Below are 26590 nucleotides of genomic sequence, written 5' to 3' on the forward strand. Positions count from 1 at the left end.
CTGCACTATTAAGAATAGAATCTTTTCAAAAATGAATTGCATTTTTCTGCATGAACAAGCTGAGCTCTGCATTGACAGAGCATGTAGCAGTGATGAGGCATCGATCGAAATGGGAGTAGCCCCAAGCATTTCAGCCAACTTTCCAAATGGGCATTTTTCTTTTCGTTTCTGGAGACATAGACATTTGAAAAATAAAATACAGTACTGACTATAAACCATCCACTATTAGGACAATCCATCCTCAATAAATGAATCCATCTGGAAAAGAAGTGAGGATTACTAGAAGGTAGCCAGACTACCATCAATAACCTTACTTACTTTACAACTAGAGTCGTAGGGCGGAATCGACCCAGTTTTGCACTAAGTGAGGCAGCGGGCAGGAAAAATGACGTTTTACCTGTCGGCCGCAATGGGGGCTTCTCATGCCGTATCGTCTCAATCCCGCCACATTAATTATGCATTCCCAGGAAATACGCCGTTTACATGGCATGCGGGCTCTCATTCTCCCGCCACGCCATCAACTCGCTGCTTCCTCACGCCTGGTGCCACATTTAAAGTGCAGCCGCGCACACACCTCTCAGTGCTTCCAGCCCAGGACTGCTGCACGGAAGACATGAGCCCGAAAGGCAAGAAGGCTGCGGCCCCCAGGTTTAATGATGAGCCCCTCAAATGCCTTTTGAACGGAGTGGAGGCCCACCATGATGTCCTCTACCCTCGCTCGGGCTGCAGGATATGCAGCAACATCACCAATCTGGCATGGGAGGTGGTGGCAGCAGTGGTCAGTGCCAATGCCCTGCAAAAGAGGACAGCCACCCAGTGCCGAAAAAGGAATGATCTCCTCTGTTCCACCAGGGTAAGTAATTCTTCTCATCACTCCCAACTCTCACACTCACAAACCCATCACACATCCAATGGGCCCTCACTCACTGCTAGTTCAAGGGATATCACCATACACTCTCTCACACACACCTTCACTGTCCTCATCCTGTCTATGGGACCACACACCACCCACACATGCCAGGCATACTTATCATCTGGCCTGGCAGGTGTCCTCCTTACACTCTCTCCATCTGTCTTCAAGCAGGACAAGCTGGCGCACAACAAGAAGGAGAGGTCGCAGACCGGTGGAGGAATACCTGAAACCAAGGTGCTCACAGACTTTGAAAACACAGCCATCCATCTGGCCAGCGAGGATCTGGACCATTCCTGTGCTGACAGCGAGGTCAGCGGTGCTTTACCAAGTGAGGATCCAGCAGTGCAACACCCATTAGACAACCATGCTATGAGTGATGTGTCCTGTTTCACAGGCCACTGCCATGCACTGATTATCTCTCCTTGCTTTTGTTGGCACATCTGCCAAACAGCAGACGGAGTCCATGATCCAGGGCCTCCAATCAAGCCCCAAAGAAACCTCTGAAGAGGAATCTGAAGGCAGCCTCGTTGAAGTCTCATCACAGCGCTCACCCACACCCTCCACCAGGGCAGAGACACATACTTCGGTGGGACCTAGCTTCAGGGTAACCTCGGGATCACAATCTGGTGAGCACATTGCACTGTCTGATCCACAGCAGGCAGCAAAAGGGACTTCCAAGATGTCCGGTACTCGGGGGACTGCTGGAGGCCAGAAATTTGCTGAGTACAAGTCAGATGATGAGCCTCTGGACTCAGTCATGTCACAGTTGCTGTAGCTGCAAAGGCAAGCTCAGGAACATCAGGAAGGGATGTCCGCTGCACTCCTCAGATTGCAAGGCACGATGGAGGAGTCTGTCCACCTTCAGGCTGAGGTTATAGCGCCAGCATGCCAATACACCGAGGTAAACACTGGTAGGATTGCGGCTGCCATGAAGATCTTGATTCAGGATATTGCTCCTGCACTGCTGCGTGTGCTGAACTCCATCGCTGATGCCATAGTTGGCCTCCAACAGTCTGCATGTGAGAGGGGTGCGGGGCATCTTAATCTCACTCCAGCTACACCTTCTCCTCAAGGAGTCAGCCTGGGGCTCTCGGACACTCATAATAAGGAGGATCAACAGGTGCACATCTTGAGGCCATCCATCCAGGTGATTCCAGGAGAGCCTTGCCCATCCGAAACTCCTCTTGCTATGAGCTCAGCAGCTCCAGCTCCACAGGCCGAGGGAGATGCCACTGCCTCACAGCACGACTCCGAAAGCAGGCCGGGGATCTCCAGCTCTCGGCCATCCAGAGGATGCCCACCAAGATCATCACAGACAGGATGTAGCAGTCAGCCTCCACCTCCACTGTGGATATCTGGGGAGCAGGGTTAGGAAAGTTAAGACGGTGTAGTTGCACAGCCTGGGCATGGATGTTAGTTACTTGCACATACGGTTCACTATTGTCAATGAAGTCCCAAGAATGTCTCCCTGCCTATGGCTCCTTGTTCTGATGAGCAGTGTTCATGTCACTCAGATTTGAAACCTTTATGCACATGATAAAGGCAAGTGTCTCAGTCCAGGGCCTCTTCCCTGTGCTATGTGCAGCCTTCAGACCAAAGTAATGGTCAGCCTCACACTTCCTGGAAACATTACTGATGCCTGCACCTTGATGGTGCTTGTCATTGCTGCCAGAATGTCGTGGGCAGGCATCATAGAGTTCTGTCAATCTCTCTGTGTGCACTCAAGCACCTTTAATGTGGGGCTGGCTCCCATCTTGTAGCAGCTGTGACCAGTGATGCCGAGCTCCTGAAGGAGTCAGCTGCTGAAGGCAGACAAAAGATCAGGTGCATTTAATGTTCCATGGCTGCATCTCCATGATATGACCCTGATCACAGAGCACAAGCGAGCTGGCCTCAGGAGTCAGATATTTTCAGAGGCTATGTGAAGATTTATGGAGTGTCCTCGCTGCATGCCGTCATCATCCTCCACAAATCTAGCAGCTATTAGGGCCTCCCGAGTGCGCCTGCCTCATCTGCCCAGTGTGAGGGCCTCATCGTCGTCATTGCCGCCATTGAAGACCCCCTTTCCCTCATCCCCGTTGATCTCCTCCTCATTGGAGAACACCTCCGGCTCCTCCTGAGCCAGCTTGTCCCCCCGCTGCAGTGCCAGGTTGTAAAGGGCGCAGCAGGCAACGACAATGCATGACCCCTTCGGTAGACTATATTGCAGGGCTCCACCAGACCGCTCCAGGCACTGGAACCTTATTTTCAGTAGCTCAATGATCTGCTCCAACAAGTTGCAAGTTGCAGCATGAGCCTTGTTATACCTTCACTCTGAGGCCCTCGCGGTGATGGCATCTGTGACCTCATGGATACATTTGTGGGAGAAGGCTTGTAATATCCCACAGAGGTTACCTGTGGAGCCCAGAAAGGTGCCACTTGCGTAAAAATTGAGCACCGCGATTACTTTCACAACCACTAGCAGTGGATGCCCTCCATGACCCATGAAGCCAAATCCTGCAGTAACTGGCAGATGTGACCAATCAGTTCCCTCGACATGTACAGCCTTCGACGAAACTGGTTCTCGGTCATCTGCAGGAATGAAAGGCTGTGTATCTAGGCCCTAGTCTAGCTAGGCACTGTCCAACAATGGCTCACTGTGGCTCTTCGGTGGCATGTGCAGGAGGCCCACCTGCCCCTTCTTCATCATGGTGTTGCTCCTCCCTCTGCTCAGCCAGGCACTGCCATCGTGCTCTTCTCCATCATCTTTACTCTCTGTACGCCATAAGGCATAAGCTACTTCACCAGGCTCCATGCTCCTGATGTACTCCTCCTGCAGGATGAAAGAGAGAGGCGTGTGGGTTAGTGTTCTAGGAAACTCTCTTGGTTAAGTCTGAAGGCCCCTTAACGCATCCTGGAGAGTGCTGGCCACCACTTGGATGGCCAGAGCTTAGTGCACTGCATGGCTGCCTGAAACTCCAACCACCTCCGCCCCAGTCCACCTGACCAATTGGCAGCAACTTTGCCCATTGGACTGCATGCTGTGCTCTCAGCTCAGGCACAGGCATTCTCCTCACCCACACTGCAAGGCTGCACTGTTAGTTTGAACCATGGGGGAGACTGGTCCAAACCAGGATGATGACATTGCAAGGGACTGTGAGCGCCTCCACCAGTGACTGCTCCATGGCCAGCTTTAGCAAGGAGATAGTACAACTTGCCCAGTTGTCCATCTGTTCTGCAGTCCACTAAAACACTCATAAGCTTGCAGTCTTTGACCGAGGGGTGAAAAGCTCTGGGGCAATGGGTGGCACTTCCATTTTTCTGCGTTGATTGAGTGGGCAAATAAGCTAGAGGCCCAACTCCCCAGATGTCTATGTGGCTGCATCTGAACTGTCTCAGCTGCTGAGGAATGGTCACTTTATACAAGGTTTCCCTAATGTGTGGCTGCTTCCCTCCTCCCCACCCCGCAAGTGCTTGTACATTTCCTTCAACCGCAGGACAGCCCTTGCCCCCCGCCCACAAATCACCTCAACCGCAGGGCAGTACTTGCCCCACCTCTCCCCACAACACGTGTCAGCCATGAAGTCCAACAGGCGACCTTTGCGAGTGCTGCGCAATGTGACTGTGCACTCACCTCCGAGTTCCCCTCAGAGTGTAGCCACCAAGTGCACACCTTATATAAGCTGTTGTGAAACACGTCGGCGTTCAATCACATCGACGTGCTCGGATGATCCAATGTGGGGGGGATGATTCTGGCGGGCTGGCCTTATAATGATATGCAGATGTATTATATCGAGGTTCCAAATGACCGATGGCAGGAAACACAGCCTGCCACTGACGGGCTGAACAGACGATCGCAAACTGGTTTCACGACGTTGTGAAGCTGATTTTTAGTTTTCTCGCCATATTGTCCACTCACACCACCGAACACGCCTGAAGCCAGCAGGCACGGAAAATTCCACCCTAAAGTATACCTCTCTGATCCCCCTGCTTCCTTAATCTCTTGTATCCTTACAGCTTTTTTACAGGAATTTTTCTCACTTTACCCCTTTTTCTTGGATGAACTATGCTTCCCTGTTTAAGAATGCATTTTCTTCAGTTGTTTACTCTTATTTTATTTTAATATGTTTAGATGATTTATTCCTACTGTTATATGTTATAGTATGTTCCTACACATACCCAGGCTGGTTCCTGCACCTTTAACATGAACTCGAAGTACATTCAGTTCTTAGTCTCCCTTTTTGTTTAGTTTCCTGTTAATCTTTTATGCTAATTGTCCTTTTTTAGAGTGATAAGATGATTGCCTTGCCCTGGCAGCACGAATGAGGTTATTCATCAGTTTTCTGTGCTGTATGGCCAACCTCCTGTGTGCAGCTTTGACACTGACCACATCTGCCACTGCCTCCCAAGCTGGAGGGGTGAGACCGATAGGCCTCCTGCGGCCAGAGCGGGGCTAGAGGACGTTGCGGCGGGCCTCCACGGCGTCCAGGAGGCATCCCAGGGATGCATCACTGAATTGGGGGCTGCACTCTCCTTGGCTTTCAGGGCCATGTCTTCACGAGGGCAGTCTTGGGCTGCAAGCATTGAGAAGTGTGCACACGCAGCTGCAGGTTAAATATGGCGCGTTGCGTGAGGAAGCAGGGAGGTGACGGTATGGCAGGCAAATCGGAGGCCGCCTCACCAACGAGGCGGCATGTTTCCTGTGGCTGTATAATTAATGAGGAATGGGATGATACAGCACAAAAACCTGCCATTGCAGCCAGCAGGTAAAATGACTTTTTTCCCACCTGTTACTGCACTTTGTGCAAATCTGGGATGATTCTGCCTGATGAGTACAAGACAAAAAGCTTCGATGTGTCCCTTTTTTCAGCAACACTCAAGTTCTGTACGACCAAAAATACACTGGAGCCTTCACCGATTACACCATGGTTAGTAGGTTAGTTTAGAGTTATTGGGCATTTAGACGATTTTGTTTATAAGACTTGGTTCTACTTCGAAGGTCCACAAGCTTGTCCAGGCTCCTTCAGTTTAAACTAAGCTAATTAATCTTGGTCATTTCATTTTACCATCTATTTTTTATATATAACAAATCCTAGGACAACTGATTGATTTGTGGGAGAGCTGTTGTGTTGGCCATTTCTGGGTGATTGTGATTCGTGCAGTCTGTAAAAGGACCTTGTTGCTATTCAGGTTCAACCTTGGATGTGATTTACTGAACAGCTGAGGATGAGGTTTCACTAAATCATCGTACAGATCTGTTTTAAATATTTTTGCGTGTTATCTATTTAGGCAAGAGTTTTAGAAATAGAATATCTTCCAGTTTTATACATTGGCAGTACTAATAACAGCTACATTAAGTACATCTAGGTTAGAAAGGAAATTATTTTTTACCGGGTAGCATTTCAGGAGAGGGGTTGTGTTTCAGTTGAAATATGAAGCTGAGTCATTATAATCCTGTAAGTGTCACAGGTGAGTTTAGTTTTCCAGATATTCAGAGGTTGTGAAGCTGTTGACAAGGACATTTGTCAGCAACGACCTTTCTGGGTTTTGATATGATTAGGTGTTTTTAAAAAATGTTATATGGCTTTTTGATTGAATGGCAGATGTTTTCCCCAGGCATATCCACAGCCCAACATTACCTAGAAAACTGACACGTAGAAAGTTTAAAATGTAAAGCAAAGATGTCTAGAAAACATCAGGTAACTAAGATTTGGTAAACAAAAATAAACAAAAAAAATCAAATAATCAATAGGACAGTTAGAGAATGTGAAAGGGAGAATGGGGAAAATAAGAGGGACTGAATTTGTCTACATATAACAAAAAATCTTGCCTCTAGCCTGAGTCTGCAATCTTGATTTTAACCAGGAGCAGGAATCCCAAAGCTGGAAGGGAGAAGAGAATGGCCCACATTCACACTGTCATGTGACTTAACGCTCCTGGCACAGCCTAAGCGTCAAGCATAGATTATTGGGAAGGGAGCTCCAAAGCTTGACAGCATAAATTGAGGAGGGGATAAAACATTTGCAACATTGCTTATATGTCTACTCAAGCAATGCAGAAGTATCAAAGTGCCACCAATGCTCCAGAGCTTTTCACCCCTTGGGCACAGACTGCAAGCCTATTAGCGTTTTAGTGGACTGCAGAACAGATGGACGACTGGGCATGTTGTACAATCTCCTGGCTAAAGCTGGCAATGGATCAGTCACTGGTGGAGGCGCTCACAGCCTCTTGCAATGTCATCATCCTGGTTTGGACCAGTCTCCCCCATGGTTCAAGCTAACAGGGCAGTCTTGCAGGGCGGGTTAGGAGAATGCCTGTGCCTGCGCTGAGAGCACAACATGCATTCCAATGGGCGAAGCTGCTGCCAATCGATCAGGTGGAATGGGATGGAGGTAGGTGGGATTTTTGGCAGCCATGCAGTGCACTAAACTCTGGCCATCCAAGTGGTGGCCAGCACTCAGTGGCATGCGCTAAGGGGCCTTCAGACTTAACCAAGAGAGGTTCTTAGTATACCCAAGCTAACCCACGCAGCTCTCACTTTCATCCTGCAGGAGGAGTACATCAGGATCATGGAGCCTCGTGACCTAGTTGTATGCCTCATAGCTTACAGAGAGCGAAAACAACAGACAAGAGAGTGACAGAGGTGCCTGGCTGTGCAGAGAGAGGAACAGCACCCTCAGGAAGAAGGGACGGCTGGGGCTCCCGCACATGCTGCCAAAAAGCCACAGTGAGCTGTCGCTGGTTGGCGTCTAGCTGGACCCAGGTTCTATAGACGCCGCTTTTCATTACTGCAGATGACCGAGAACCAGTGTCACCAAAGATCGTGTATGTCTAGGGAACTGGCCGGGCACATCTGCCTGCTACTGCAGGACTTGGCGCCATGAGGACACAGAGGGCATCCACTGCCAGTGGCCGTGAAAGTGACAGCAGCACTAAATCCCTATGCCAGTGGCTCCTTTCAGGGCTCCACAGGTGACCTCTGTGGGATATCACAAGCCTACACCCACAAATGCATCCATGAGGTCACGGATGCCGTCTTTGTGAGGGAACACAACTTTGTGCATTTCACCCAGGATCAGGAGAGCCAGGATGCAAGGGCAATAGGATTTGCCCAGATCTCAGGTTTCCCACAGGTGCAGGGTGCGATCAACTGCACTCACATGGCACTCAGATCTCTGTCAAAACATGCAGTCAACTACATTCGCTGAAAGTAGCTGGTGTGCAACCACCAGAAACACATCCTGCAGGTCTGTGCATGGTTTCCAGGAAGTGTGCATGACTCCTAAATTTTGAGTCAGTCACAGATCCCTGAAGTCGTACAGGGTCCACAGAAGCTGCAGGGTTGGATTTTTGGGGACAACAGAGGTTGTGGCTGATGACACCCGTGCGGCGGCCTCAGACTGCAGCAGAGCGAAGGTATAACGAGGCTCATGCTGCAACTTGCAACTTGGTGGAGCAAATCATCGGAATGTTGAAAATGAGGATCCCGTGCCTGGACCGGCCTGGTGGAACCCTGCAATATAGTCCACGGAGGGTGTCACACATCATTGTCACCTGCTGCGCCCTTTACAACCTGGCGCTGCAAAGGAGAGAGGAGCTGGCTGAGGAGGAGATGGAGGAGCTGGAGGTCTCCTCTGATGAGGAGGACACCAACAGGGATGAGGGTGAGGAGGTCCTCGAAGGCGAGGATGACAGGCATGAGGCCCTTGCACTGGCTAGATGAGGCAGGCATGCTCGGGAGGCCCTCATAGCTGCTAGATTTGTGGATGATGATGATGTCGTGCAGTGAGGAGACACCATAGATCCTCACATTGCATCTGTGAACATTTGACTCCAGTCTGGCTTATGGAAATGCAGATACCCTCTGTGAGAATGCTTCTGTCATGGAAATGCAATGGAGGCCCTAATAGTAGCTCAGTTGCAGGAGGATGATGAAGACATGCAGTGAGGACACTCCATAGATCTTCACATAGCGTCGGAGAATGTCTGACTCCTGTCTGGCTGAGGGCAGCTTGCTTGCGCTCTGTGATCAGGGTCATATCATAGAGACGCAGCCATGAAACTTTAAAATCATCTGATCCTTTGTCTGCTTTCAGCACCTGCACCTGATCCCTTCAGGAGCACAGCGTCACTGGTCACATATTTTAAAGAGATGGGGCCTGCTCCACCTTATGGTGCTGAGAGCACAGCAAGAATGATCATCCTCTATGATGCCTGCGCACAACATTCTGGCAGCACTGACGAGCACCATTGAGATTGCAGGCGCCAGTAATGTGTCCAGGGAGTGTGAGGCCAGACCATCACTTTGTTCTGAAGGCTGCACAAAGCACGAGAAGAGGCCCTGGACTGAGACTATCTAATGCAGAAAGGTTTCACATCTGAGTGACACGAACATTGCTCATCAGAACAAGGAGCCATAGGCAGGGAGACATCCTTGGGAGTTTATTGACAACAGTGAACAATATGTACAAGTGACTAACATCCGTGCCCACGCTGTGCAACTACTTTTCTAACCCTGCTGCTACCTCTTGGTGCTCCCCAGACATCCACAGCGGAGGTGGAGGCAGCCTGCTGACTGCTACTGATGTGATGACCTTGGCAGGTGTCCTCTGGAGGGCTGAGACCTGGAGGGCCCCAGCCTGCTTTCGGGGCCCTGCTGTGTGGCAGTGCCACCCTCGGCCTGTGGAGCTGAAACTGCTGAGGTCACAGGAAGGGGGGACTCACATGGGCCAAACACTCCTGGAGTCATCTGGTTAGATGGCCCAGGGGTTATTCCTGCTGATCCTCCTCCGTTTGGGTGCCCAAGGGCCCCGAGCTGACTCCTTGAGGAGAAGGGGTAGCTGGAGTGAGATCAAGTTGCCTCACAACTCTCTCGCGTATGCACTGTTGGAGACCAACTATGGTATCAGTGATGGAGTTGAGCACCACGCAGCAGTGCAGCAATGATGTCATGGACCAAGGTCTCCATGGCAGCTGCCATCCTACCAGTGTTGACCTCAGTGTGTTGGCATGCCGGTGCTATCACCTCAGCCTGAAGATGTACAGAATCCTCCATTATGCCTTGCAATCTGAGGAATGCAGCGGACATCCCTTCCTACTGTTCCCTAGCTTGCCTTTGCAGCTCCAGCAACTGTGACATGACTGAGTCCAGAGGCTCGTCATCTGACTTGTACTCAGCAAATTTCTGGCCTCCAGCAGTCCCCCGAGTACCGGACATCTTGGAAGTCCCAGTTGCTGCCTGCTGTGGATCAGAAAGTGTGATGTGCTCCCCAGATTGTGATCCCAAGGTGACTCTGAAGCTAGGTCCCACTGAGATGTGTGTCTCTGCACTGGTGAAGGGTGTGGGTGAGCACTGTGATGGGACTTCAAGGAAGGTGCCTCCAGATTCCTTTTCTGTGATTTCTTCGGGGCTCGATTGGAGACCCTGAGTTGTGGACTCTGTCGGCTGTTTCCCAGATGTGCCTGCAGAAGCAAGGAGAGATAATTAGTGCATGGCAGTGGCCTGTGAAACAGGACACATCACTCACAGCATGGTTGTCTGATGGATGTTGCACTGCTGGATCCTCACTTGGTAAAGCACCGCTGACCTCACCATCAGCACAGGAACGGTCCAGGTCCTCGCTGGCCAGCTGGATGGCTCTGTTTTCAAAGTCTGTGAGCACCTTGGTTTCAGGTATTCCTCCACCGGTCTGCGACCTCTCCCTCTTGTTGTGTGCCAGCTTGTCCTGCATGAATAGAGATGGCGAGAGTGTAAGCAGGATGCCTGCCAGGCCAGGTGATAACTATGCCTGGCTCGTGTGGGCGGTGAGTGGTCCCATGGATGGGCTGAGGATGATGAAGGTGTGTGTGAGAGAGTGAATGATGCTGTCCCTTGAACTGGCAGTGAGTTAGGGCCCTGTGGATGTGTAATGGGTTTGTGAGTATGAGTTGAGAGTGTGAGAAGAGTGACTTACCCTGGTGCAACGGAGGAGATCACTCATCCCCTTGCGGCAGAGGGTGGCTGTCCTCTTTTGAAGGGCATTAGCGCTGACCACTGCTGCCACCACCTCCCAAGCCTGGTTGGTTATGCCGCTGCCCATGCTGCAGCCAGAGTGGGGGTAGAGGACATCGTGGCAAGCCTCCATGGCATCCAAAAGGCGTTCTAGTGATGCGTCATTAAACCTGAGGCCTGCAGTCTTTTTGCCTTTCGTGGACATCTTCCCTGCTGTAGTCTGGGCTGGAAACACTGAGATGTGTGCACACGGCTGGACTTTAAATATGGCGCCCAGCGTGAAGAAGCAGCGACGTGATGGCCTGGCGAGCAAATGAGAGCCCATCCACTATGGAAACGGCGTGTTTCCTGGGAATACATAATTAATGCGGCGGGTTTGTGATAATACGGTGTTAAAACCTGCCATTGCAGATGGCAGGTAAAACGTCATTTTATCCGCCCGCTCCCACACTTAGTGCAAATCTGGGAAGATTCCGCCCATTGAGTCATAGAACAGTTACAACACAGAGGAGGCCATTCAGCCCATCAAGTCCCTGCCAGCTCTCTGTAACAGCAATTCCATTAGTGCCCCTTCCCCACCCTTGCCCCGTAACCCTCAAAATTCATATCTTCTGGTCCTTATCCACCACCCTTTTGAAAGCCACAGTTAAATTTGCCTCCATCACCCTCTCAGGCAGTGCATTCCAGATCCTAACCATTCTGTAATAAAAAAATTTCCTCATGTCGTCTTTGGTTCAATTGGCAATCACCTTAAATATGTGCCCTTTTGTTCTCAACTCTCCAATAAAGGGAACAGTGGATCTCTAGCTACTCTATCCACACCCCTCAAGATTTTGAACACCTCCATCAAATGTCCTCTCAACTTTCTTTACTCTAAGGAGAACAGCCCAACTTCTCTAATTCATCCGGGTAACTGAAGTTGCTGATCCCTGGAATCATTCTCGCTAATCTTTTCTGCATCTTCTCTGCATCATCTTCATACCCTTTCTAAATTGCAGGGTCTAGAGATGGACACAATACTCCATTTGAACCTGACAGTCTCAGCTGGGGCAATGGTATTGGTGATAGTAACAAAAAACTACTGCGGATGCTGGAAATCCAAAACAAAAACAGAATTACCTGGAAAAACTCAGCAGGTCTGGCAGTATCGGTAGAGAAGAAAAGAGCTGACGTTTCGAGAAGGGTCATGTGGACTCGAAACGTCAACTCTTTTCTTCTCCACCGATGCTGCCAGACCTGCTGAGTTTTTCCAGGTAATTCTGTTTTTGTATTGGTGATAGTTTCTGAGTTAGCGCAGATAAGATCAGCAAGGTCCTATAACTGATCACTATCCATCTGCACACAAGCAAAATACTGCAGAAATATGAAATAGAACAGAATACACTGGAAATATTCAGCATGTTGGATCACATCTGTGGAGAGAAAAACAGAGTTAATGGGCTAGATTTTACTGCGGGTGGTGGGGGTGGGAGGGTGGGCCGCACTGCTCAGCCACCAGCTAACATGCCAGAAAGAAGCTCGCCAGGTAGCTATAACAAGTTTGGGGCAGACCAAGGTAAGAATGGGGCTTCCACCCCATAGTGGAAGGAAGTTCCGCCCTCGAGAGCTGCTGGCCAATCTGATTGGTAGCGCCAGTCCCGGTAGCCACAGATATCATTAGCGAGGCTGCTGGCACTGCAAAAAGGAACACATAGAAGATGGATGGCTGCCAGATATAGGTAAATTCTGGGCCATTAGGACAAGGAGGGAGGGGGAGAGGGGGATGGTTTTGGAGGGTAGGCAATAGGGAAGGAAGGGGGGATGACATCTTGTAGGGGTTGCCCCCAAAGCACACAGAGAACCCCCTGAATGACCTGCCCCCTTCCTTCCTGCCCTTTTTCATCTGGGCCACAAAGAACAGCCTGCCCACTTCTGCCTGTCTGCCCACGCCAACTGTATTATGGTGTGGGCAGCGTATTGTCCCCTGGTCAATAAACTTGCTAACAAGCTTAATTGGCCTTTAATTATTTATTTACATATGGCAGATGAGCTGCCAATTTTGGTGCCCACCCACCTATGTATTATGGGGGTCAGCTTGGGGGTGGGCAGGAAGGTGGTGGGCTAGCCACTGACTAATTTTACATGCCCCCCCTCCCCCCGCACCCTACAACCCCACCTGCCAAAAACACACCTGGCAGGGGGCATGTAAAATCCAGCTCAATGTTTCAGGTCTGCGACCTTTCATGGGAACAGTTCTGAAATGTTTTCTCTCCACAAATGTTACCTGACCTGCTGAATATTTCCAGCATTGTTTGTTTTTATTTCACTATTCAGCTGTGTCTGATGAAAGTGAGTACGGGACAAGAGTGGCTGAGTTGTGAAGATTTCCATAGCCAAATTGCCCACCAGCTCTTACTGTGGTGAATTTTCTGAGTGTTCGTCAGTTGTGAGGTACCTTGCCTGTTATGAACATAATTGAAAAAAGTGTGCTGAATGGTTGTGGTACATTATGTACCAAGTTGTGTGAAAGGATTTGGAAAATTATCCTATTGTTAAGATTCAGCTCATAAATTATCAGCACTTAGGGAAGATTCTAGAGGATGAAGAGTAGCCATGAATCATATCCCATCTAAGAATCAATGTTTTCAGGAGAGGATGAGTGAAAAATTGGTGGAATAAACTGATAACATAATAGGAAATAAAGCTTCTTGCTGTAAAACTATGTGCAGCAACAGAGAATTTTTTTTGGCAATTTGAGTAAATAAAACAGATGGTTGTTATTTGCAGCTAAGCAGTGATAAAAGAACAGAACAGGATCAGCAACAATAGTAGTATTCATTGAGTTGCTCTTTCCTGATTGCATCAAGGGATTTTATAAGTTAATGCACAATTGTAGCTGCTTTTACTATACTGTAGTTGAACTATGATACGCGATAATAAAATAGTACAGCATCATTAGATTCTAGATTTTCATCGAGAAAAGGAATCCTATGTCCTTTGCCTTCATGGGAACTCCCTTGTTTTCAGAAGATGGCAGAATGACATTATAATAGGGGCAATTTTAACTCCCCTCAATAGACAGGCACAGGACAGGGGTGCAGTTAAAATAAGGTCATTCCATTTCCTGGTCCATTCCCTCCAATAAAGCCTGGTGGTTGCTGAAGCCTTCACTAGGAGTTGATTATTAAATGTAAATCGGGGTCCCAGGACTTACCTAAGCAAGGTGCTCGCCATGCTTGGCCGGCCCACCAGCTGAGCCTGGCAAAATGCCAGTGAGGTCCACTAACTGAAAAAAATTGTCTTTAGTAATTCTCTGAGCCCCACAAGGAAGGTCCAGATCTCTGCTGCCCCAGGGATCCTTCCCTTCTCCAGCTGAGAGTCCCTGTGATCAATCCCCACCCTTGCTGCTTGCAGCCTTCTTCTGATGCCGGCAGGTTGCCTTCCGGCCCCTCAAATTTGGTCCTTCCCAATCGACTAGCTGCTGCTTTCCATAGGAAATGGCTGAACAGCTAATGTCAGCTTTCATGTGAAGTGCAGCATTTAAAATCTGCTTCTGGCACCCTCTCTTGTGCAGGATTGCTATCTGCTCTCACCAGCTTCCCACCAGAAGTTACAATCATTCATTTTGTCTTAGATTTCAACCGCTAAATGAATTTATCCAATGAAAGAAAGAACAAATGAATAATAGCAATTATCCAACAAGCATTTTTATCACAACTGTTGGACTTCATTTCTACAACTTCAAGGTACAAGTTAAGTGCTAAGCTAGGCTGTAGGTAATATTCTCATGAAGTCGCTCTTTTTCATTTTCTCAGGACGTATGGAAATTATCTGGTTTGACAAGATCTTTCAGAGGTTTGAAAAAGACAAGCTGATAAAGAACTATGCAACTTTGAGTAAGACAAGACAGAATTTAAATAGTTATTCAAACACGTGCTTGTACAAATCACAAGGAATGTTTGTATTTGAATTGAATGGACTGACCCTTCTTCCCTAAGGCCAGGATTTTTCCTATGGCAGGCGGGCTGTGCTGGAGTGGGCAGGGGCAGGCGCGGAGCCAATCGCTGCCCGTGATTGGTTCCGCGCTGCCATTTTACGCGCGTGGGCCAATTAAGGCTCGCCCAGCGTAAATCACGGCTCCCAAGATCAGCGGGAAGGGCCGGGGGGGGGGCGGCGGGAGGTCAATGACTGCCGGGTCCAATGACGACCCAGCGGCCTATTCAAGAACGGCGCAGGCAGCTGTAATAAGGCTGCCACTGATGTTGGTCAGGAGCGTGATGGATAACGTCCTCGGAGAGCAGGCCAGGCAGGAGGGCAGGTCAGCGGGGCAGTCGGCCCCGAGGTTCTCGGACGACTGCCTCGCTACCCTCCTCGAGGAGGTGGCAGCACGCCGTGAGATCCTGGTGCCAAGGGACTGGAGGAGGCCTCCCCACCTAACAAAACCTACAAGGGGGGTTGTGACAGAATGGGCCAGTTCCCATGATGTGGTGAGGTGCACCTGGGTGCAGTGCCGCAAGCGGTTTAATGACCTCTTGTGATCAGGAAGGGTGGGTACCGTATTGGCATGGGTCACTTAGCACAACAGTTAGGTTGCACCCTCCCCACCGCCGCACCCGGCACCCCTCCACCAACTCCGAATTTTGTTTTTGTATTCATTCATTCACGGGATGTGGCCTTTGCTGGCTGGGCCAGCATTTATTGTCCATCCCTAGCTGCCCATGAGAAGGTGGTGACCAGCTGCCTTCTGGATCCATTGCATGAGGTGAAGGGACACCCATAGTGTTGTTAGGGGGCAAGTTCCAGGATTTTGACTTAGCGACAGTGGTGGAGCGGCGAAACATTTCCAAGTCAGGATGCTGAGTGACTTGGAGAGGAACTTCCAGGTGGCAGTGTTCCCATCTATCTGCTGCCCTTATCCTTCTAGGTGGTAGTGAACGTGTGTTTGGAATCTTAGAGTGTGAGTGGCAAATGTAATGGAGGCAGCATCTGGGCAAGTGCGTCAGCCCTGGCTGCTTGGAATGAGTGTATTGCGGCTCCAGTGGCATGAATCAGATGAGCCCTGCAAGGTTTTCCTCAGGTGGGGGTGGCAAGGCTGCAATGACAATGCAGGGAAAGGGTGGACTGCTCAATGCTCCTCTCTCCATTTAGGAGAAGACAGCACATAATAATGCAGAGTGGCTGCAGACTGGCGGAGGGCAGCCCCACCTTCTCATCATGACCACATATAAGCAGGAGTCACTGGAGCTGGAGAGGTGCCATGCGCCTAGGTCAAGTGGCCGTGATGAGTTTGGGGTGCCATTGGGAGGTAAGAGTGCCATGCACTGAGGTCACAATGTCTGTCAGTGCAAACATTCCACTGTCGACTGTATATTGAATTCAGCATCCAACATGGGTTTCCCATTGATTATGGAAGGAGGAGCGCATCCTGATCCAGGTGCCAGGCATGCACATTAACAGTGTAACGACTTCAACTAATCAAATGTCCTTGTTCTTCCTTTCAGCCTCACCAGAGCACGCCTGATATCAGGAGGCTGAGGGACTGCTGCCGACCCCTGAGGGCACAGAAGACATTAATGCACCAATGTCACACCCTCTCAGCCAGGCAGGCACCAGCGCAGATACCAACACCTCGGTGAGAATAAGATCATCAGCTAGTATCTCAGTGCACAGTTGTGAGGGCACTTCACACTCGCTTGAGGTGCAGGTGGAGGCAGAGAGTGCCCAGGACGCCGGTATTCGGAGGACTGTTCGGGACCAGGAACATGCTCAGTCAGTGGCTGATGATGAGCCTCTGGTCCTAAGGCAGCAGATTCTGGATGTCCAGTAGGATGTGCAGGAAGATCTGGCAGAGATACATGAGGGCATGTGTGCCATGGTCTCCGTCATAGAGGAGTCCATGAGGAGCATGAGCAATGTAATGACCCTCATGGCTGAGTGCACTGCCTCCTCCATGGAGAGAGTGACGAGTCTCATGGAGAGGCTGCTCCAGGAGAACAACCAGGGCTTCCTAGGGATACGCTCGGACCTGCAAGCCCTCACAACGGCATTGGCCTCAGGTGGTCAGTGTCAGTCTGGGAGATGGATTGGGCACCTAGTATCCCAGCTAGGTGCCCATCCATCAACGGTGAGCAGGGAGGTCCAGAGCAAACTCACGTTGACGCACAACATGCTTGTCATCTCTGCGGGCTCCTCTCAGGGCGCTCCGGATGACGGCAGCAGCTCCTCCGCTCCTCTGCCAGTGACCGTGACATCTGATGAGGCTGCGGCGACAGGGGAGATGCCAACTGTGCCACTGCCGTTCCCTCCCAGTCAGGGCCAGCACAGGCTCCATGGGCCAGAGGACTACCGCCAAGGTCATCAAGGCCAACAGGACAGCAGAGTGAACAGGCTGTCTCCAATGCCAGTGCCAGTGAGGGGGGAGCATCTAGACATAGCACCTGAAAATATAAGCTTAAATCACCTTAGGCACAACACGGGCTTATCACAAGTGGTTTTCTTTTGCCCCACTTTTAAGTTACTGTTAAGTTGGTGTGATGTTCAACACCTTTTAATGTACTTTGATTTCTGTATGCCAAGTTGCCAATCATTAAATGTTTTGGTTCTCAACCAGCCTCTGGGTGCTTCATTAGTTCTGGAGGTGAAGGGGAACCCATGATGTTATGAGTGACTTGTTTGTCATTGAGCTTTATTGAAATGGTACATAGTGTATGTTGTTGACCAAGCAGATGTTGCTCTCAGGAATCGAGTTTGGAGCCTACAGCCTTGGCATGTGGTGGTGGTTCATCTTTGGTAGGCTAGCTGAGGGACTGTTGGATTAAAGTCTCCCGGGTGTTCCTGCCTCCCTGGAGGTTGCCCGGGTCAGTGTCTATCCCCTCAGCGTTCTCCTGAGTGTGCTCGTCCTCAGACTCACTACTGGACTCATTGTCTGCTGTCAGAGCAGCTGCGTCTACATCTTCTTCCTCCACTGCGTCCCCCCTTTCCAGCACCAGATTGTGGAGAGCGCAGCGTGCAACAACTATCAGTGACACACCATCTGGGGGATATTGGAGTGCACCCCCGAATGATCCAGGCATTGGAAGTGCATCTTGAGAAGACTGATGGTTTTCTCCACCACAGCCCTTGTGGAGGCATGGCTCCTATTGTACTGCTGCTCGGCCTCTGTTCTTGGATGGTGGAGAGACGTCATGAGCCACCTTCTGAGGGAATAGTCCTTGTCACCCAGCAGCCATCCATCCAACTGGGCTGGAGCACTGAAGAGGCCCGGCACCTGGGAGTGCCTGAGGATGTATGCGTCATGGGAGCTGCCTGGATACCTTACACAGACTTGTAGAATCAGCATCCTATGGTCACACACTATCTGCACGCTCATTGATTGGAATCCCTCCTTGTTGCCAAAGGCTCCTGGCTCACCCACTGGTGCCTTGATGGCCACATGTGTGCATTCAATTGCACCCTGGATGCGGTGGAACCCAGCAATCGCGGCAAAGCCTCTGGCTCGCTCTGTCTGGCTGGCCTCATCTGAGCGGTAGTGAATGAAAGTCAAGGCATGCCTGAGCAGAGCGTCTGTCACCAGCTTGACACAACTGTGGACAGCTGACTGGGAGACTCCACAAAGATCACCCACCGACCGTTGGAAAGAGCCGGATGTATAGAAGTTGAGGGCAACCGTGGCCTTCAGCGCCACTGGCATGGGGTGTCCACCCACATAGTTGGAGCTGATCTCAGGGCTGATCATCTGACAGATGGAAGTCACTCTCTCCCTTGAGAGCCATTGCCTTCTTCGGCACTGCACCTCAGACATATTGAGCTACATTGCCGCCTGTAAACCCTGGCAGCAGGATAGTGGCGTCTTCTGCGGCCCCTTCCGCCATGGACTTCCTCTTGGCCCTGCGCCCCTTGTGCCTGCACCTGTCCTTCCAAAGGTGGCTCCCTTGGAGGCTGAATGTGGACTCCTGGCCTTCTCCCCCTTCTGGCCCTCTCTTCCTCCTCAAAGGAGGTGCCTCCAGCGGAGAGCACAATCCCCATTCCCAGGGTAAGGGAAGGCTGTCTGATACCTGGAAGGCCCCAAATGTTATGATTCCTCAGAGTCCTGAACTGAAGCCTGTTCTTACTGTCAAAGCAGCTCTGAAGTGAAATGAAGTTGTCCTGTTCACACAAGCCAGTAGCAGTAAGTAATAAACTAAAGTTCTAACAGCTCACATTAACGAGCCCACTCACCCCTTTTATGCCGCCCGTGGATGAGGTTTTTAAAAATGTGGCCGACCCGCCTGTCCGTTGTGCCCGTGCGATGCCCTGAAAATCACCCGGGCTGCGAAAAATCGTCTCCAATTGCTGCCTCAAGAGCCTTAACTCACCCATTAATTAATGGTGGGTGTGTATCAGAACTCATAGCGTGCCTGCCTTACGAAATATCGCGATGGCGCACGGTGACGTTGGGACATCTGCCCGACGTCATCGTGCATCATTTTACGTGTTGGCATGTTGGGCCCGCCCCCGCACGCCAACCAGGAAATTCTGCCCTAAATGAAATTACATGCCAGAATTATAGCTTGCATTTTAAAGCTAGACAGAATTATTACTCTCTGCAAAGTTTAATTAAATTCAATAACTCTCATTAGACGAACTGACTAATTTTTACAACAATGCAACAGTTAGGTTGTGCTACATTTTTGCTGAGTGAAGCTGGATGAAATTCATTTGGGTTCAATTAGGTTCTATTATGCATTTTCACAAAGTGCAGAATTTGACATTACACTTGAGTTGTAGGGAAGAAAATTGAATCCTTATATTTTAAAATAATTTTGATAAGAATTGTAGTATATCATATTTGTGGATTCTGGGGAAGTTTTCTGCTGGTTAAATTTCTCTGTATACAAGGAAATTCACATCACTGGCTCATATGCAGCCTGTCATTTCCAAGATAGATAGGACACCTCCACTAGCTGGACTGCTTAATAAGTACAAAACACAAAGTTCACTTCGATGTTACAAACAGCTACAATAATTCACTGGGCTGTGATCAACTCAGACTTATACAAGTTTAATAGTCCCCAAAAACAAGGACAAGGATCATGATGCATGATTAATGTGCCCATTGCTTCCGATGCAGGCATCATACCAACTTTGTGTTACCAACTAATGTAGCCAGCATTAAACACGCCTCAGCTGAGAGGCTGATTTTGAATGAGGTGAGTACCACAGCTGGCCTACACTACTTAAAACAGCTGCAGCTCTGAGAGGGGAAGTGCATACTGGCTGGAGCAGTAGCTGGAGCAATTTGTGGAGGAGCGTCTGAACAGCAAGAGGAGTGAATTATGGCACAACAGGTCTGACACTGCACTGGACAACATGGTGGAAGAGTTGGAGAGGGGGGAGAAATGTGATCTATTCACAGAGTTATGAAGCTCTTCAGACAAACTTTGAAGAGGCAATGGGAGTGGATAGCCATGGTGGTCAATATCAGGTGACAAACTCCGAGGACCTGATACGGTGCTGCAAAAATTTCAATAGCAAAGTGCTACTCACTGCAATTCAGGTGGGAGAATTTCTTCTTCAACACTTTGGCTGAAGATGGTCTCTTGCTGAGAGCCTTTTTCCTTCCTTTCCTTACTTTCAGCGGCATATCCTACCCTGTGCTGCCTCTGAACATTCTCCTTGCCATGCTGTAATCCAAGGGGAATGCATACTACTGAACCCAGATCTGGGAGCATGTGGTTTGTGCTGAATTCTTGAAGTCAGGACAATTTCTCCCTCATGTACCACATCAGCCTCTGTGGTCTTTAGCAACTTTAAACAATTCTAGAAAACTTCAAGGCATTGTTTGATCTGCTTCTGGTGAATGAGGTGGATCAAGTGTATCAAAGTCAGTTGAGCATCATTTAGGGAAGAGTGATCATTGCATCTTTAGGTTAGCTATGGAAGAGGATAGGGAGTAATACATGAATTATTGTGCTTTGCACGACGAAGTTCTAAACAAGGACAAGGAACAATCCAGAGTAAAAATAATTAATTGGGGAAGGGCCAATTTCAGTAGGGTGAGAACAGATCTGGCCCAGGTAAATTGGAATCAAAGATTGGCAGGCAAAACTGTATTGGGACAATAGGCTGTCTTTAAAGAGGAGATGTACAATTGGTATAATTGTACAATTGTAATACATTGCCATGAGCAAGAAAGGTAGAGGAAGCAAAGATAGAGGTTCCTGGTGAGGAGAGAGATAGAGAATAAGATAAAGCAGAGAAAGGGTACTTATGACAGATGTCAGGTTGATAATGCAAGTGAGATCCAGGCTGAATATAGAAAGCTCAGAGTGGAAGTGAAAAAGTAATAAGAGAGACAAAGAGAGATTATGAGAAGAGACTGGCAACTAACATAAAAGGGAATCCAAAATTCCTTTATAGGCATATACATAGAAGCAGGGTCATAAGGGGAAGGTGGGGCTGATTATGGACCAAAAAGGGGATGTCCATTTGGAGGCAGAGAGCATAGCAGTGGTACTTTACATCTGTCTTTGCCAAGGAAAGGAGCATTGCCAAAGTCATGTTGAAAGAGGAGGTAGTTGATAGACTTGGTGTAAAATTGATAAACAGTAGGTATTAGAAAGGCTGGCTTAAAGTTAATAATTTACCAGGCCTGGATGGGATGCACCAAGGACACATGAAGTTAACCAACACATCTTTAAAGCATTTGCATCAAAGACCACTTCCTTTTAAGATTTAATTTCAATTGAAAATGATATAGTAACATTTATAAATACAGCTATGATAGTGTTGTGGTTATGACTCTGGATTTCCCATAAGCAGCAACCAGTATCTTTATATCTTTCTTTGTTGTATTTTAAAACTTAATCATATAAGAGAACTTATTACAACACATGGTTCACAAAGTTGTTCCTCACATGTGAAGGCAGAATGATTATGTACAATAGAAATATTGCATATATGTTTTATTATTCAATACATATATTAAGCCGTCTTTCAATAACAATCAAGCCCATTGATTTATGAGTTCACAGAAAAAGTGGGTGGGATTGTGGAATTTGATTCTTAAAACATAATTCATGATCCTGGAATCCCGTATAATAAATAAAACAATCTAGATTTAGTCAGTCAATATAGAACAATTGCCTTGACTATTAACAAATTAAATTATGGAATGCAATCCCTGAAAACGTTAATGAGAATCCTAGAATCTGAAATGATTGCAAAATATCATTCTGCCTATCTCTACAAATAAATATAAGTATATAGATATGAGAGAGGGTGAATATCTCCATTATTTGGCACTTCATTGCATTTATATCCTCTCTGTAAATAAGAAAGTTGTATATTGTTGATATAATTTACCTGTTTCAAATTTGCATTTGTAAATCCATGTTTAGAACTCACAGTCATGCAAAATAATTCATACATTTCTGCTCCATTGCCAATATAATTATGAGATCAGTAATAAAAATATTGTATAAAGAACAGCACCTCTTAGGGGTTATTGGAGTTTAAATGTCATAAAATTGCAGATTGTGCTAAGTAGGTATAGTTTTGATGGATGCTTGAGTATATTTTTAAGGTCATGTATGTTGAAATGATTCAGCTGGGCAGATGGTAAAAATGTAGCAAGCCAGAGGAGAAAGATCACCCTCTATCATGTAATACACCTTTCCAACCAAATCATTTTCAGGAATATGTAGACAGGTTGATAGGAAAACATCACAGCTTGCTTAGATATAGGTTTAATTGTTACAACAACTAAATGCCATTTTATAGGAAACAGAACTTGTTGTTTCAAAAATGTTAAAGAAAATCTCCTTTGTCTTCAATTTGGAATCATTATAATTTAAAATTTGCAGATATAACACTTTACTCTCATAACCATGGAAAAATATCATTAAAAGAAAAGAAATTGCATTTGGATCTTAACATTGTTCTAATTCCATTATATTATTTCTACAAAACATAATAGAAATAATGATTTAAATGTCGTTCCAGAAGATATTTACACATTTTGAAGAAGACCCAAGCTTGAACATTACATGTCTTTATTCTTCCTTTAAAAAAAATAGTAAATGAAATCTGTATGTCAAAGTTTCATGTTTAATAATTATCACAGATGTTCATATAATATTTATCCTGTTTTTTTTCTGTAGCTATTTAAAGAAATAAATCTCTGTGAGCTTGGCAATAGATGCAGAACTACCTTCTGTTCCTCTCAGGTATTCTGAGTTTTAATGCCTTCCAAATCATGTATTTGTGAGTCCAATTCAAATTGCTGCCAGTGTAAGGGATAAAGAAAATGCAAAAAAGCAGACTCAATAAGCATGCTTTTGGGAAAACCCTGAATGTACATTCAGTCCATTTTACACCATCATCATTCATTATGGAGCTAACTGCTTCCTCACAATGTCAAGTTACCTTCATAGTGAAGAATAGAAAACTAGTTTTAGCTTTCCACACATTAGTATTTCAGTGTTTAGACTATGCAATGCACACTGCGTGAACACAGCAATCACAGGCTGAGGTGCTAATTAGTGCACAAGAATTGTTTTGTGCTATATATTTCTTTGTTTATTGCTACTATACCATGTTATTATGGAGAAAGAGAGGAAAGATTTTTTAAAAAAGAATCCAGAAATAAAAATGAAAACCAAAAAGGCAAATCATGCTAGATTCTAGAGTTGTATTAAATTGTGCTTTTGACATTCCTAAAAGGATCACTCTGATACAAAATAGAAAAGCAATCTTGAATGCTCTGGAGATCCCTGTCATGTGATGATTTCAGCCCTTAATATAAAAGATTTCCTTCACTGATTCTTTGACAGTTAGTTTTTGAGCCACCAATTTCCTGGCAAGTGACTTGGCAAAGTCTTGAATGTCTGTGGAGAATCCCTCCAGGCTTCGAATAACAAGAATTGCATTGATAAGTAAGGTTGAGAATAGTATGGCTTTCAACGCTGAAGGCTTGAATGCTAAAGAAGAGTTTGCATGTGAAACAAAGCATCCAAACTGAAAATTACCCTCACTGAGTTGACATTGGGATAGATCGTGAATTGTGTGATCATTTTACATAAATCCTGATTATTATTTTCATTTATTTCTAGTTACGCACATGGCAAGCATTAAAATTTAAGTTGCTTGATAACTTTTCAAAATATGTGTCAACTTGTCAGCATTTCACAAGGAAAGTCAATTTTCTCCCCTAAGATTAGAAGTTATTCCTATAAGCCAATCAGGTCAATTGGAAGGCACAATTCAGGCTTGTCACAGCTAATCAGATCAGTTAGAAAGTGGAAATGAAAACTACACAATCATTTTTTTCTCTCTCCTGTTGGATTTGATCCAGCAAAGTTTTAAAGAGTTCATTCTTTCTAAGAGTCTAAGTTAAACATTTTTTGAATGCTTGTTCGTAATATAGTTAAGATACTAAACAACTAATATGTAGTTCCTAAAAAATATATAATTTTCTGCAGAAGAGCTTTGTGGTGCATGTCCAGCTGTTGCATTATAAGAATTTTATTCTCTTAGTGTTGTTGAATTTTGGAGATAAGGAGGATGTGTATTCTTTTGTTAAGCCTCAGGATGTGGGCAAAGCTGGCATTGCCCATCACTAATTGCCCTTGAGAAAGTGATGGTGGGACACCCTTCTGAAATGCAGTCTGCTTGAGGAATGTGCCCTCATATTGATGTTAGGTGTGGAGTTCTAGGATTTTAAATCAACAATGTTGAAAGAATAGTGATATATGTCCAAGTCAGAACGGTGTGAGACTTGGAGGGGAACTTAGAGGACATGCCAATGGTGGAGAGCTAGTGGACAAGGTGCCAATCAAGTGGACTGCTTTGCCATAGATGCTGTCGAGCTTCTTGAGTGTTGTTGCAGTGAGCAAGTGGAGATCATTCTGTCACACTTCCAATTTAAGCCTTGTGAATGATGGACAGGCTTTGGAGAGGCAGGAGGTGAGCCATTCCACGCAGAATACCGAGCCTCTGACCTGATTTAGTAACTATGGTATTTACGTGGTTGGTTTAGTTTAGTTTTTGATCAATAGTGATCCCAAGGATGTTGATGTGGGGGTTGTGGTGATGGTAATGCCATTGAATGTTGGGGGAGGTGGGTAAACTTTCATTGGAGATGGCCATTACACAAATATTACTTATCAATCTAAGCCTGAATAGTGTCTAGCTCTTCTTGCATGGGGGCCTGGACTGCTGCATTTATCAGAGGAATTATGAATACAGCTGAACAGTCTGCAGTCATCAGTAAACAAATCTATTTGGCATTACAAAGGAGGGGAGGTCATTGATGAAGCAACTGAAAAAGTAGGGCTGAGAATGATGGACTGAGGAACATCTGCAGAGATGTCCTGGGCCTGAGATGATTGTCCTCCAACAACCATAACCATCTTGCTTTGAACCAGGTATGACTTTGGAGAGTTTCTGGAGCATATTAAATAAAGGACCTGCTGGAAGTGCACTGTCGGTTATATACCTGAAGAGTGGACTCATTTGCCTGAAGGGTAACTCATCATTCACAATACATTCCAATGTATAGCTATGATGTATGATGCAGAATTTTGTCTTCCTTAGGTGAGTGAAAGTTCATGGCTATGTTGTGTAATTTAGTTGTAATCAGTTTACACTCACATAGTTAAGCACCCTTTCTTGTATCACTAACCAGGAAAATAGCTCACACCATTTACATTAGTGCAGGTAACATCCACAGAGAAATATGAGAAATTATAATAGTCAGTAATATTAAAATACATTACTTCTTTCAGGCTGAAGGTAAACAGTCAGGTGCATTGGAAAGCACAAAATTTAACTTCCCACACATATTGCTGGAGGTTATGTTTTTGTACATCCATTTTTAATGATTGTAGCGTGTAATGATATTTTTTTAGGGAAAGAAAATAAACACTTTTGTTGTTTCAAAACAGCAACATAGATTAGAAATTACTGCTGACAACAATGATGATATCATATTTCTTTGACCTTTTTCTCTCGGTTATTTGAATGGAGGGTGTTAATCCATATGTTCCAAATTTACCCCGTAATCTATTTAAGTATGTACAACTTGTTCTCATTTCATGTTTAAAATAACTCTGACCGTTTTAGGAAAATATTTTGATCTGAAGACAGGATTACAATATTTTCCAAAATGAGAGTAAATGTACAAAAAAATGGCATGAATTAAAACCTACTGGGAGGAAGATGTACTCGAATTGTCTTCAGAATTAACATCCTCTTTCTAAAATTCACCACAGCGGCATAATGCACTTTTATGTAATTTTTGATTGCTCCCTATAATAAATGATCAAATGTTGTGCACACTGTGGTAATTATGGTTTTATTTAGTGTGTAAAAAGCCTTTAAGAATAATGTTAGTTAAGGAAGATCACATGACCTTTAGTACCCAATAGGAGAGTAGCGCAGGCTACCTCAGTAGTTAGTAGTTTGTAGTGTAGAGATAGAGTTTGAGTTGGAAGCACACATGTAGTCGCTGCTGAGTACCTTTGTAAATAAACTAAAAGTTTCCACCTAAGAAGTGTCTGCTGATCAACTCTATCAATAGTACCAACTCAGCCACCACTCACAACATACACCTAATAAGATCATAAGATCCTAAGAAATAGGAACAGGTTTAGGCTAATCAGACCATTGATCCTCTTCCGCCATTCAATAAGATCATGGCTGATCTGACTGTGGCCTTAACTCCACTGACCTGTCTGCCCCCCATAACC

The 26590-nt window shown here is 46.6% G+C and overlaps 1 protein-coding gene across 3 annotated transcripts in view; it reads right to left on the bottom strand.

Moving 5' to 3' along the window:
• The window catches only part of LOC144686706 (voltage-gated inwardly rectifying potassium channel KCNH7-like), a 136372-nt gene that overhangs the window by 56878 nt on the left and 52904 nt on the right, over positions 1-26590 (bottom strand). The window contains exon 3 of one of the 3 annotated variants that reach the window (XM_078552293.1): positions 23601-23821. The exons of the other annotated variants lie outside the window; for them this stretch is intronic. Within the exon in view, the coding sequence (XP_078408419.1) occupies positions 23631-23821 (191 nt within the window). The 3' untranslated portion in view covers positions 23601-23630. Of the gene's footprint in view, positions 1-23600; positions 23822-26590 lie in introns of those variants that run through there. 3 annotated transcript variants of the gene reach the window in all.

Source organism: Cetorhinus maximus, chromosome 11 (genome assembly GCF_964194155.1).
Source record: "Cetorhinus maximus chromosome 11, sCetMax3.hap1.1, whole genome shotgun sequence".
In the NCBI taxonomy this organism is placed as follows: Eukaryota; Metazoa; Chordata; class Chondrichthyes; order Lamniformes; family Cetorhinidae; genus Cetorhinus; species Cetorhinus maximus.